This window comes from Mycetomoellerius zeteki, unplaced genomic scaffold, assembly GCF_001594055.1.
Source record: "Mycetomoellerius zeteki isolate Tzet28-1 unplaced genomic scaffold, Tzet1.0 scaffold108, whole genome shotgun sequence".
Classification (NCBI taxonomy): Eukaryota; Metazoa; Arthropoda; class Insecta; order Hymenoptera; family Formicidae; genus Mycetomoellerius; species Mycetomoellerius zeteki.
In genome coordinates, this window is record NW_017255996.1 from 851,435 (window position 1) to 866,312 (window position 14,878).

At 34.9% G+C, this 14,878-nt stretch overlaps 1 protein-coding gene across 1 annotated transcript in view; it reads right to left on the reverse strand.

Annotated features, from left to right (window-relative positions):
* Positions 1-14,878, reverse strand: part of Naa15-16 (N-alpha-acetyltransferase 15/16) — a 42,139-nt gene that overhangs the window by 2,680 nt on the left and 24,581 nt on the right. Inside the window, exons 9-10 of the mRNA XM_018452352.1 lie at positions 541-734; positions 100-208 (exon numbers count right to left, since the gene is read on the reverse strand). Coding sequence (XP_018307854.1) covers positions 100-208; positions 541-734 — 303 coding nt within the window. The remainder of the gene's footprint in view (positions 1-99; positions 209-540; positions 735-14,878) is intronic.

Below are 14,878 nucleotides of genomic sequence, written 5' to 3' on the forward strand. Positions count from 1 at the left end.
TATCTCGCACCAACTTACTATTAGTTAGTCCCACAAAATAATTTTCATCAATTGCAACTTAATTTGTATGTATGCGTTATTAATATATACTTCTAGTACCTTTCCGAATATATATCTCGAAAGCCATGAGATGCGTTTCTATCCGATTCGATGCCAATTCCTGCAAGGGCTGTAAAAACTTTATCGCTTGTTCCAGTGGATCTTCAACCTGAAAAAAGTATATTTAATTATTGTTAAAGAAATTATACAGGATATTTAAAAGGTCAAGATCCCAGAATCCTCGAAAAATATAAGTTTTATAAAAAAATGTTTCAAATAAAAGTTGTAGGGTTTAAAAAGATCTATTTACTGATCTTATCAGTTTTACTTTAAATAACGTTACCGAGGTCAGAGCAAGAATTTTTAAAATTTTGTGGTTGGTGTATTCTTTTATGTCTTATATATTTAGCATGAAAAATATCTCAACGCCAACGCTTTAAATGACAAAGCAAAATGATTTAAAAGACAACATTCTTCTATCATCTCATTGTTTAAACTAACCCTTTCCAGCTTTTCCGGAATTAATTCGTCTAGCGTGGGCTGCTCAAGATCAGAGTCATTCTGTTGCCGAGATTTGTTATGTTGCTCTCTTTTCTCTTGAGCTTGGGCGGCTTGCTGTCGTTCGAGTTCGGCCTTTCTGCGCTGTTTCCTTTGTTTGTTTCTTAGTTTCTTCAATTCGGATGGCGCCAAGTTTTCTGTAATACAACAAAAATAAGAACTTCTTTTAATCTTTAATGCATATAAAAATAATCAATATGATATACATGTAGTAATCTTGCGATTGAAAAAAGTTCGAAAAAAGCGCGCAGAAAAATCGTTTTGCCCGTACAGCAAATATGATGTAAAATGAGTCTTGTTTGCAGTCATATTTGTTATTATTTTAATTTGCGATTTAAACAAAAATTGTTTACAGACGTAACAATTAGACTTCGTAATTCAATAAGCGGTTACTCAATAGTATCGCACATAAATGCGGCAAACTGCAGCGTTTTGAATTTTTTTCATTGTTACACACAAGTTTTTTTCCCCCGTTTTCTTAAAGCGATTGAGACAGGTTTCGACATAATTTCCGCCGCGACTTCCACAAATATCATTAAATCACTATAATCTTTTCGCAGCTCTTGCTGACGTACTTGCCAAGGTTGCACGATACTCTGCAATACGATGGATAAAACATACAGTCCGACTGGTTTCGCAGTATTTTTCCCACTTTTCTTCGCCTTCGTTCGTGGCCAGACCTACTGACAGTTGTTTAGTAGGTCTGGCATGCGTGCACGTGCCTCGCGTGCTCGTTAGTCACGTGCACGCCCCGCGGGTATCGTGGGACGGTGGCAGAAGTAGAAAGGAGCCCTGCGCCGAGCCACGTGAATGCTCGTCAAAAACCGTAAATATCTAGAGCATTCTGCGAAAACGCAGATTAACTGTGGATAATCGCAAGAAATCATGCACGCGTCTTGTCAGTAATCGTAACTAGGCGGCAACGTAATAACAGAATATACCAAGAAGTCCGAGATATGACGTAGCATCCAACCTGAATCTTTATTAATTCCTCTTACACCGGAAATAGTCTCACCTGGGGCATTTTTACACCCCAGCGGAAAAAAATTGTTGTAAAATATTGTTTTGTATGGATATTATTTAGCATACTTTTTTCTTTGATAATTATTCTCTATGAATCTTTAAGTATGCAATTTCATCGAAAACTCGCAATAAAAAAGATATTAATTAAAATCTTTATTGTTTAGAAACATCGTCATAATAAGTTTATTACGGTAGTATTTCTAAACAAAACCCAGCAAGCAGTTACTAACTTGTATACTTCTTTTAATATTTGTTTAGTTCCTACTTATTTTTTTCAGAAAATTATGATTAAATCCATATGCATAATATTATTAAACACTAATAAATCGAAAAACGATCATTAATATACAATATGTATAAATTAATAATAGCCGTTTTAATCGGGGGTATAAAACACCTCAAATGATCGTTCATATAAAAAGAAAATCATTCTTCCGGGCTTAATTAAATCCTTTTCGGCGTAATAAGTACATTGAAATAGATCTCTTGAAAGTTATCGATTCTACATTACTCAGAAGTCTTAGTGAAATCCTTTTGCGTGCAATAAATATGATAAGAATGACTAATGTACCTCATTAAAAATTCTAATGTGCAATGGTTTAATTCACATAAAACATTCACTTATTATTAAAAAAATATTTATGAATATTCGCATATATTTTTAATATCACAGAATAATATAATCTTCAGAATTTTGTAATAAGTTAATATTGAATAAGTTAGTAACCTGCAAAATAGAAAAATTATAGTTAGATAATAAATGCATTTTTCAATGTATATCCTAATATTTTTATCGATCAACTGCCTTGAAAGATCAGTTGATCAATGAATTTTCGCTACGCGAAAAACTGGGGCATAAAGTTTCGATTGTTGCGCTAATCCCTGAGGTTAGCCTACTCAGTGGGCATCAACTCTTTAATTACCGCCGTATTAATTTGGCATTATAGTGCGAAAATCACGAGCGCTTTCCAATTATGTAAGAGCCAGTCAATGCGTTATTAAAACGCGTTAGACCGTTGTGTCCGTTGCTATGCTCCGTAAATTCGCAAGTCGTGTAGATTCACTCAATTCCTTGAAAAACGATTCCACCGTATTTCTTATATAAGAACTATTTTACGTGTTATTTCGGCGTCACGTAGAATCTGCACGCGTTGCAATCTACGATTTTAAATTATCGATGCATGTCGTCCGCGAAGTCATTCGTATAATTAACCCGCTCATTTGCTACAACAACACAACTTAAAAAACAAAAGTTTCCAGAAAATTAATTTCAATATTTTAATTATTAAAATGTAATAATATTAATTTGGAAATGTAATGTTTGTATAATAATTTATTGTAGAGGAATATAAAAATATGTTCTTTCTTTTTATAAATATTTTCGTTCTTTTTCTGTAACTAAAAATGTCGTTATTGTAGTATATCAACGATATAAGCAGAAATTATTTTACTTTTTTTTATATCAACCATATTCTTTTGTGTCATTTCAATATGATTATTGCGGCGTAATTTTCCGACAAAAAAGGTTATCAAAGTATCACGTCAAAACGTGATTCATTGTAATTGGCGCCAATCCAAGAGGTTCTAGTTATATTGCTGGGCGACTGCGGAAACTTTCACTATTAATTGGGCATCGGTATGCAAGGATTAGCGGCGAGGATTTTTCATCCTTGATAAAGTAAAGGAGGACCTTGAGCGCGCTCAGGAATGTAGAGCAACAGGCGGCACCAACGTGTAAGCCTATGTAAATTGCATCCCTCTACATGTGATTACGTGCGTATCGAATTTGCAACATCGTTGTATGAATTCAGAAATAATTTTCAACAACATCAAAAAACCAATTATTCTCGAGGATCGATCGGACCGCCGCGAATCGTCGTGATTTCCTTCCGTGAAACACAATGGTCCCGTGCTCTCGAAGGATCATGGCATTCGTATGCAAATTACTTGGTCGTTTCTCCAATGTTACTCATTCAGTAACTTACGCGTAGCGAATTTCGCAGTAATTTCAGTCACGTTAGAAAGCGCGATGCAGGGCGATGCACTTCGAAATCAGTGGCCGAACTTGCCTCTGATTTATGCGCGACATAATAACGCGCCTTTGGACAGCGCGTTCCGCGAAATTAAATCGTTTCCTTGGTCGCCTTCGAACAACGCGCGACCGCGCCTTGATGCGCACGTTATGTCCCACGAGTGATGTGTTCCCACGCGATTATCGGAACAATTCACGTGAACAATATATATGCGAAAAGCCCACGTGGGCACATGACAGGTCTAAAAAAAAGTTTCTCATTTTGTCCAGGTCGTAGTTTTCTATATGCAAAAATTATCAAACTTATAGAAACTCATAAGACACAGGAATCTTTCTCTCTCAAAAGTAGAAACTCTTTTAAAAATAATATTTTAAGCTTTAAACTCTTTTTTAAATTTAAATGTTCACTTTTAACAAAGTTACAGGTACTTGAATTTTGAAATTCTTAGCATTATTTTTGTTCCAACCCAATGGATTAAATTTAATTTTGATTCAATTTATTCTTCAATTTTTCTAATTCTGAGAAATGAGAAAAAAATTAAAAAAAGATGAAGAGTTAATTGAACCGAAATAAAAGTTGAACATTGATGGAAATGGGCATTAATTGAAATTCCGATAGATTGATAGATTCAATTTGTATAAAGATGCAAATAAGACTTATAGTTAAATTTATTGAACATTCTAGTCAAGATAACCAGAAATTCAATTACGATAATTAGAATTTTGATTGGTATGAACAGAATGCACATTTTGTACCTCTTGTTGATACAACCAGAGCATTTTTCTCACGATCAGTGTAACATCCTCTTAAATAACAGATTTAAAAATAACAAAACTCTAATTTTTTTATCAAATAGAAATAATCGTCACTTTGAGAAAAACTCGGGAAACATTTAACTCATTTATATGTAATAACGCGTTACGAGCATCGATGATTTTCCTACGACACCCACAGAGTGATTTATGTAATACATTGCAACCTTCCCAATGCGTTGCAACTTAGCCCATATCCCGTTGTGCCATGACGAATGGATCGTGAATTCATATCTATCTGGGATATATTCGCGCGGCATGCGAATTATACATTTTTCATCATCTATGCATCGAATAGCTCTGATCCGCCGTGGAGGCCGCGTACAGGAATATCGTCTATTTTTTCTGTTTACAGCGATTCATGATCCACGCAGTTATTATCATCTCGCGTGGGCGAGATGAATCGTTGGCAGGGTTTTAACAGAAGTATGATTTCTGAACCGAGGTCGCGTTCGACACGCGAGATGCACGACTTCGTGTGCAACAAGTTCAGTCGGATTTACCGCGCGCGTAAAATAATCGCGATTATGCAAGGGTTGCAGAAATTACGGGGGCGGCGAGGACGGCACGCGGGAAAGGATGCCACGTTTCAAACGCCCCGTCATTAGAACGCAAAGTTAAAGAAAAGGCACGCGAATGACGTCTATCACTGTCCTTCTGATTGAGCACGCAGGAAACTCGGAGATTTTAATTTCGCAAAGTAAGTTCTTCCTCGCACCAGCCTCTCTTGAGAAGAAGGCCTTCCTTTCTCAACGTGTCTTAGACATCATTGAATTAGAATGATTCACTTAAAACGCGGCAATGATTCTGCGACAAACGCAGTGAGAAGAAACTCAACGAAGAAATTACACTAACATAATTGCTAGTCTTGTTAATTCTATGTTGTGTATTATGCTAAAAAATTAACGGTTGCGGATGTATAATGTGTTAATGAACAATAAAATTATAAACAATACAAAGGGCTATACAAAAAATAATATATAAATATATGAGATACGCAATATTGGTGAAAATAATCGAAATCAATTTCTGCATTGAACCAAAACTGTACGTAAATACAATAAAATATTCGTTGAAAAAATAATGAAAATTGGTCCAATGAATTCTCATCATGCTTTAGGTTATAAAACTATTACTAGAATTCATTGCAAAGATGAATATATAATTATATAAATGAATTCAGTTATCGTATCAATGAATTAATTACATTAAGTTGGACATTAAATCGGACATTAATTAACGATCATTTATTGGACCAAAAATGACTAATGACCAAAAATTTTTGTGTGTGTCAGACTTTTATATTAATTCTCGATACAATTGTGAATTAAAGCTTCTCACTGTAGTGATCTTGAATTGTGACGTCAAAAGCGAGAAAAATACATTTAAAAATTTTTACAACTATATATAAAAATATAAGTATTTTAATAAAACAACATTTATAATCGATAGAATACATTAGTAAGATATATCAAAAACTCCTTGTGTTCCAGTAATCAATAAATAACTGTATATTTGAAATTGAATTATATCTAACTAGATTAGAAAACAGAACAAGTTACATGATAGCTCGTCGAATTGAAATAAAAAAAATGATTTTATTCTATTCCGAAATAAAAAGAAAAATTTTTGATATTTTTTATAAGTGTATTCTATCATTTCTATCAAATGCAAGTATTGTTTTATTGAAAAATATTTCCATTTAATGTATTTTATAAACATTAAAATCTTTTTATTGTCTTTTCGCTTCTAACGTCATCAATCTGAAGAGCTACGATGAGTGGTCAGAGCCTCAATTGTAGATTAATTGTGGATCGCTGTAAGAAAAAATTCAAGAACATTTCGTGTTACATGATTTTGGTTGATGCGGTTTTTTTTGAGGAAGTCAGCGGCTAGAAATTCAAGAAGTGCATCCAAGAAACCGTTTTCACGACATCTTGACATGAATTGCGATTATTAGCGCAGTGATTTAATCCAGTTCCGCGTCTAGTTCCCGCACGGCGTACACATCGCGGCATAGATCGCCCGCAAAAAATCTATCCTTTAATTGCGGATAGATTACATTCTTCCGATACCGACATAACAAATGCGCGTAACGGGGAGTATAATCAACGGTCGATTAATTACGCCGGCTACTGCAAATGTTACGCAGCTGTTACCTTGCCGAGCGCAATCAGTTCCGTTAAATGAGTAGAATACAATAATTGGTGAAGCACGATTTCTTTTACACCATATGACAAGGAGCATAATCAACCTACTTACGGGATATACGAATATTTCATTCTGGATAATGTCAGAATAACCGACGATGATGCCAGCAACGGTCGTATATAATCGCAAGAAAAGGAGTCATTAGCGTAATCGCCGTTTCAGCCCCGTATCTTGCCCTGACGAATAGTCGACCTCCGCAAATACAAACTCTCCGTTACAACGGTTTGCTTTTATAACACAGAGAAGTGTTTATATTAGATCAGCAGAAAAGTAGTACGCCCGCTCGATGAGACGCTTTGATTCTCCCGATAATCACCGGTCGCGAACTCGTTAACTCTCCCTTACGTCATCTTAATGAGTAGGCAAGGATGATGTGCCACGCACGTCAATGTCGTTACAATTCAGTCAAAGCCAGTATATGAATACAAGAACACTACATCATAAAGTCCAATTGCCAGCGATTATTACCGCTACATGTTTATAATATCAATTACGCAATAACGAATGAATACTATTTTGCGCCTCAAGAGAAACAAACTTGTTTGTTTCCTGCTAAATTCTCGAGAAGTTCCCAGACAACATGAATGTCCAAAAAAGGGACATAAGACGTCTTGAGAACATTTTTATGGCATGATGTCTGAAAGACATCTTGATGACGTCTTCAGGACATATTATATCCGCATTTAGGACATATTCTCTAGGTTAAATCTGTTCCTGAAAGCCACAAAAAGAATTACGAGTGTTTAAAGATCTTAATTTTTTCTTGAATTTAATAAATAATAATTCTTGGAAAATATTTATAAAAAATTTAACAAAAAGTTTCTCCAAAGCGGAAATATCAAGAAGAAGAGTTACTTCTTCACAAAATTATTCTCCTATTCTGTAAATTCTGTATAAAATATTCATTTACATTTCAGACAGTTGAAATATCTCGATCCTATCATTCCGCGGTCAAAGATTCTTTGCGAAACACTAACGATTCGCGCGGGAACGAAGTGGAAAGTAACAGCGATATCTCTGGTTTGTAATAAAAGAAACTCGCGCGGGAGAAATTGCACCATAAATTCTAACGCTGCGAAGTATCGCGTTAAGCCCGTTATATTCAAGGGTGCCGCAATTAAATTATTCTCAAGACGGATGTAGCGTTAATTGACAAAGGCGCGGTGCTGGGAATAATTTCTTTATACACGCCTACACAACGCACGAGAAGCATCGGGAGGTGCACCTACGGCGTCTATGCCGTTCATTTGCCGTGGTTGCATCCGATTATTTTCAGGCCGGTCGAAAACATGATTCATTATATAGTCCACGATCGTTTTTAATTTTGGGTCTAAGGATCCATTTCGCGAGCCAAGCGATCGAAAATAGATTTCAGAAGAAGTCGTTTGACTTGTTCGGAAATCTATTTCACTTCACGTGACGAAGTGATATATGATGTTTATATACATAGACATGCCATATTTCCTGCGCCACTTGCGCGTAATAGATGGAGATCATTGTCGCAATATCCTGTGCTGAGATCAGTGATTCGTGGAACAGATCTAAATTATGGTCAGTTATTGATATGTAAAAATGTGGTCGATCAACTGGCAACACTTCGGCTTTGGAAACATGAATAAGCAAAAAAATATCTTTTATCATTTGAATCACTGTTTCGCGAATTTAAAAATAGCAACTAAATACATCAATTTTACATAAAAGATGATTTATAAAGTAACATATTTATTTATCGATGACTTATAAATTATACATATTTATTTATAACACTGTCGCAAGTCTGTTTCCACGAAAGCGATCTGTTTAAATAAAAGTCAGTGACTCATTCATGGTTACGTTTTCTCTCTAGATGCTCTTCGTATATGCAAATTCTCAGTAAACACATAATCTCCATCTCCAAAATATTTTGAATGTTATTTTTATTTTAAGATGATGTTATTTGTTCTCTAAAAATATTTTTTTAAATATGTAAAACGTGAACGACATTCAGTCAAAAATATCGCGTTAAAATATGCATATAAATATGATATAAATAAAAGAGTAATATACAAGGTAGATGACATTCCAGATTGTCATATTTATGCACGTATTAACATTCACATTCGTTTACATATGTGCAATTTTCAAAACAAAGTTGAAACACTCGCGATGATAATTATCCTGTTTTTGGCGTCAATATATGTAGATGTGTCAGAGTATAGATCCAAAAAAACTCGATTGTTATAACGAACCATGTGGAAAAGTGGAAATGGGAAATCGAGCGAAAAATCAATAGCTGAGCAAGAAACGATTTAGAAAACCGTGTTATTTATTCACCTGGAAAATTAGTGCTACATTTCCAGATCGTACCAGCTGTACAAATCACGTGCGTTTTATTTCTTATGCTGCGCACCATCTTTCTCTCTCTCTCTCTCTCTCTTCTACTACACGAATATACACGAAAGTATATTCTATAAACACCGGAACACATTAGACATTGCGTTATGCATGAACCCGGCGCGAACAAAATTGCTTAATTGCCATATATAACCTCTGCCAAACATAGGCATATTAATATAACATTTCGTCAAATAAGATAGTCCCTTTTGCGTATTTTCCACGCGTCTACGTATCATATACGGCCGAAGCCTGAAATTGTTCCTTTCGTGCCGATACGTTCGGGGAGAGCCAGGTGAAACGAGAGTGGTTCAAATCGCTCGTTTTGCGCCTGATTCCGGAGATACCATCAATCCGAGATATATCGACGCCCGAAGTCTCTCGCCCACGTTTCCTGCCGAAGCGTGTGTGTGGCGGTTGCACCAGCGGTCTTGTACGGTGAAGGGTGCACGCGAATGTTCTACGGGGCAAGTGGGCTAGGCGTGGCTCGCGGAGAAATAAGAAAGGGACCGGTGTGCCCGCCACACTTCGCCTGGTGTGTGCTCGTTACACTCGCCTGTGTCTATTGGTGTCTATCGACGTCCGCATGGAAAGGCCCCTTACACGAGCGGCAGGGGGCACGGGTGAACCAGCACCGGAATGCTGACTTCCCATGGCGAGAAGTTCGCGAGCTAAGGCTCGCCGAACGCAAAGCATTCGTGTATTTTCTTTCTTTCTTTCGTTTTTCTTTCCCTCTACCAATTGCAGCATCAAAGACGCCGCGAACGAGACAGAATTCTCGCAAAGTAGCGACGGTCCGACAGAACGGACCGCCTTTTTAAAATGCAGCCGTTGCTGAATTTTAATCGTTTTAGAGAGATATCGCGTATTCACATCACGTGTTGCTTTATCCTAAGCCCGTGTCAGAGTATATGCATTGACTGAGGATTGCGAATTAAAGATTAGAATTCAACCAATTAGATTTTAATCCGTTTCTGATTGACTGAATTCTAATCTTCAATTCGCAATTCTTAATCTTCAATACGTAATGCGACACGGACTTCAGGGCTTAAGACTTCATAGATCTAGGAATAATCAGTCTCGGGCACGCGAAACCTTTATCTCGCGTGGGAATGTCTGGGTGATTTGACGCGGGAGAAGTGAGACTTAAGACATTTTACGGTGCTTGTTAAATTGAATTACTATCTCGAAATATATTATCAAAATATTTTTCAATGCAATCTACATATATATTGTTCCAAACCACATAACGGTCTATAAATATATTTCGCTAGATCGCGAAAGATGAAAAGAACAACGCGTGAACTTGAGAATATCAATCTATATTCTCTATATGAATACGCGACATGAATATTAAGTTCTAAATACGACCACAGTGTTCAAAATGATACTTCGGACTTACTGTTTTCTGTTTGTTAACAAAAACGCCAACTATTTATTACGAAATGACATGAGATAGCCACCGATGACGAATCATCATTTTGATGATACAGAGAAAAAGAGATTTACAATCTCGCTGGGAAATTCCAGAGTAATTTAGAAGCTATTGGATATAAAGAATAGTTCAAATTATACTTTATAATTCAATAATTATCACATTATAAAGAAATAAAATGAATTTTTCAATATAAGAGATGAAACGATAATAAAAAATTTAAAATATCAATGTTATATTAAGTCCATTTTTTTCGACATAACCTATGAATTCTTTGTAACGTAAAATTGTTATAAACATGAAAGATTGTCCAGAAATATTTAAATAAGAAATATTTAAATTGGATGTTTCGAAATTTATAAAAAGATACATCTGTTTATTCTATGGCATATAAATTCAACAAAAAGGAACACTTAAAAAAAAAGAATGCCGTATTTTTCTCTCTGATTTATTTTCTGTTTTACGAGGGCAATTCTCGACGTGCAATAATATTGTTATGATGATTAGCGCATCAAAATAAAATCAAAAGTGGTGTTCGTTCAAAAATAAGACGATCTAATGAAAATTTATGAGATACTCTCTTCTTTCTCTCTCTGACTACGACTCACCAGTCAACTAATCTCTGCATATATAACAGCGCTTGTATAGTAAACGCAATATTTAGCGCCTCCGTAGACAACAATAACTCATTTAACTGCCGTAACTATAGTTACTTTGCCGAGAATAAAGCGGAACGTCGATAATAAATCAATTTTTCTCGGTATTTTTTGCAGTTATCACGATGGTTTTTTTCTGGATTCTGGAATTTATGTTACGTAAAAAATGTAAATTCGTCCGTAAATCCCCGAAAATTATCATAAATGTCCTAATACATACATTAAAATTAATTTAAATATCAATTAGTAATCATATTGTAGTAATATTTCTGTTAATTTAACATAATTTTTGTTAACTTATTAGAAATGTGCTATTGATTTATAGAATAAAACCAACGTTCTTCTTATCTTATTCGCTATTCATGTTACAAGATAAAGTGCCATGAAGAATCGCGATTTCTCCGGAAAGCACGTCAAATGCGAGACATGATTCTCCCTGTACATACATGAACGCGTAATTTTATGAGAAAAATATGAGAGCTAAACGAATAGGGCCAATTCCGCAGGAAATCATGGGGAAAGCGAACGGACGTGCCGGCGACGTGTAGCGTGTCGGCGACAACGACACTTTCGCTGAATACTCTTCTCCCTAAAGGTCGTTGCACGTGTAAAAATACTGGCAACGCGCTGCTGGAATCCATAACGAACAGCGGAACAGAAGCGGGTCAATTTTAAATCGAATTTCTAATTCCGCGAGCGAAAGGGAAAATCGAATGTAGGAAAGTTACGATGCTAACTACGATGAGCGCCTTCAGAATTTCTGCGTGAGATCCGATTTCGAAATTTTTGCATGAAATCCTGCTTCTCCTTATAGGGAATATAAGACTTGGCTTTCGCATCACGGTGTTTTTAACATTTAGAACAAAAATAGTATACAAATTTTTTTAAATGCCTAAATAATACGTACATCTAAAATCAATTCATGAGACGTCTTAATCCTTGTTTTAAATTATGGAAATAACACTTGGCATACCCAATTTAATTGCTTATAACTTTCATAAAAATGAATGTATTACATTTAAATTATAAAAAATTTTTTTAAACGACACAATTAAAAAATGTAAATGGTATCAAGCAAAGTATGTACTTTTATTAATAAAAAAATTATTAAGCAATAAAAAAAGCACTGACAAAACATTGGAAAGAAATTAGGTATGCCATATTAAAAAGAAAAAACGTTTTTTTAAATGTCTCGATTTAGATACGCCTGTTGTTTGGACATTAAATTTTGGACCAAAGTTACCCTAATTTTAGATCTATATATATCATCCCATTTTACTGTAAAATACTATAATTGATTATATATTTTTAATGAAAGAACCGTTTTGTTAAAATAACTAAAAATTTAGTTAGATTCAGATCTGAATAATTTTATTAGACCATCAAAATAATTATGTAAGAATCTCAAGCATCATGAACAATGCTGCAAAAAACTTTTGATATTCTAGCAATCAATTTGAGCGACCTACATAGTTATTTTGATGGTTCAACAAAAATATTTTCAAATCTGTATCTAGTCAAATTGTAGATCATTTCAGCAACATCGTTTTTTCAGTGAATTATATTTGTGCCTATTTACCCATTTAAAAGTAACATTGGTTTTAGATTTTGCATCCTATAATCTATTTCAGAAATGTCAATTGTCATACTATACATAGACCTATCCGATGAATTTATTGGATTTATATAAAAAGTTACAGAATGAAGGATTGACCTACATACAGATAATATTGACTGTATTAAAGTCGCGCTATTTTCGACAAGAAATGGCACGACTTACAAATTTTGAAAGATAATTGGAGTGTTTCTATTTCCGTTCGGAAACGCGATAACAGCGCCGACTTTGTGCTATCAATTGGAGTCAGAGACGGATGCACGTGTCGCGCAGCATGTGCAGGGTTTCGCTTGCGATTACAATTTACGAGTAATACGCGAAGCAGACATGTGTCAGCATAGTTGGCGAGTATAGAAACGCGTCATGGTAAGTTGTGCCAACGGTGAATTAATTGCCGTTGTGTCATCCTTCGATTTCCACTACAGATACCGGGAATTCTGAATTTCTTTAAGCACGCATCGTGTAAGAGATGCGGTGAGACGACATATGCAGTCTCACCGCAAATATAAAACGACGTCTACAATGATTTTAAGGCGTATAAGAAATTGACCAATCATAGGCGAATGTTAAGAGAATAATCGACTATGCTTGGTCAATTTCTTACGGCTTAAGTCTTAAAATTTATAAATTTTACATTTTAAAATCTCGTGTGGACTTAATATGCATGGGATGTTACACTCCTACAACCGCAGCAAGTAGCTGCCGTTAAGTTTCGGTTGCATCAGTAAAAACGATTATAGCTGTACGCAGCAAGTACATGAATTAATTTTAACTACTAGCAAACCGTGAATTCATTATAGAAAACGATCATCTGTTTAATTGCTTGTCACCGTCGTAATAACTGGGGATATGTTAGGATCCAGTTATTCGTTAAAAGTCAAACAATTTGACACACCCTCGGCCATTTTCATAATCCCCTTAAACTGTCAATAGACTTTAGAAGAACTAATCAAACATTAATTTAATTAAAACGAAATTTTAATGGACCTTCATGGACAATAATTATCGGAAACTAATGGGTCAATTCTAAGCAGAATCGTAAGACTCGCAACGTGTTCTCGTAAAACTTGTAAGAACTTGATTAGTATTCTAATTTTATGCGTATGTATCGTAAGACGTACGATTATTCGTAAATATCTACAATTTTTTATAAATTTTATGGCTAATAAGAAGCTGTCTGTAAAAACATTATATAAAGGTATAAGCACTTAAAAATTTTTACAAGTCTTACAGGAATATGTTACGAGTCTTACGATTCTGCTTAGAATTTAGGCATAAGACCAGTTAATTAGAACAGTTTATATAGTCCGGTTATAAATATAAGTTTGCATATAAATATAAAAATCTGCATTGAAGCTTGAAGACTCAAGTAAAGACAAAGGGTGAAAATTTCACATTACTGACGGAGGATTAAAAATCGAGAACAAATATATTTTTGTTTTCTAGAACAATTAGATTTTTAGATTTTGCATTCTGTAATTTATTTTAGAAACATCAATTGTCACACTATACATAGAACTGTCCGACGAATTTATAACGAATTTATAACGAATTAAATTTATAAAAGTTACAGTTTATTTATATAAGAAGCTCGATAATAGTATATTCATTTAAAGTATTAAGTTTGAATTCTCATAATATAATTTAATATTGAATATGAATATTATGACTCCTCTCCATATATAATATTATTGAATATGAATATTATGATTCCTCTCCATAATGTAATTTTTATATCAGATGAATAACTCAGATTTCACATTTATCGTTAAATAAAGGCATTAAATAAAAGTGAAAAGATGTTTGCATGAAATCTTTACGGATAAAAGTAAATACGAAGTGCATGTTCATTTCACAGTTTCTACGTCCCAGATAAGCACAACAAAGCGACATAAAGCGATTAAAGGCCGTAACACGGCGCACGGTCACAGGGAGCAACCTTTTCACCGTGATCTTGAAATTAATCAATTCAACCCATTTCCCAGCCGTGCTCGTTAAAACGCACGAGAAACTGTCTTCCTCACTTTCATGTAAAATCGCGAGAAAATGAAGGCGCGCACGACGACGAACAATGGGCCGTACACCTGTGGCGAGAAACGCAGGTAATTTGAGTTCGTACGGCG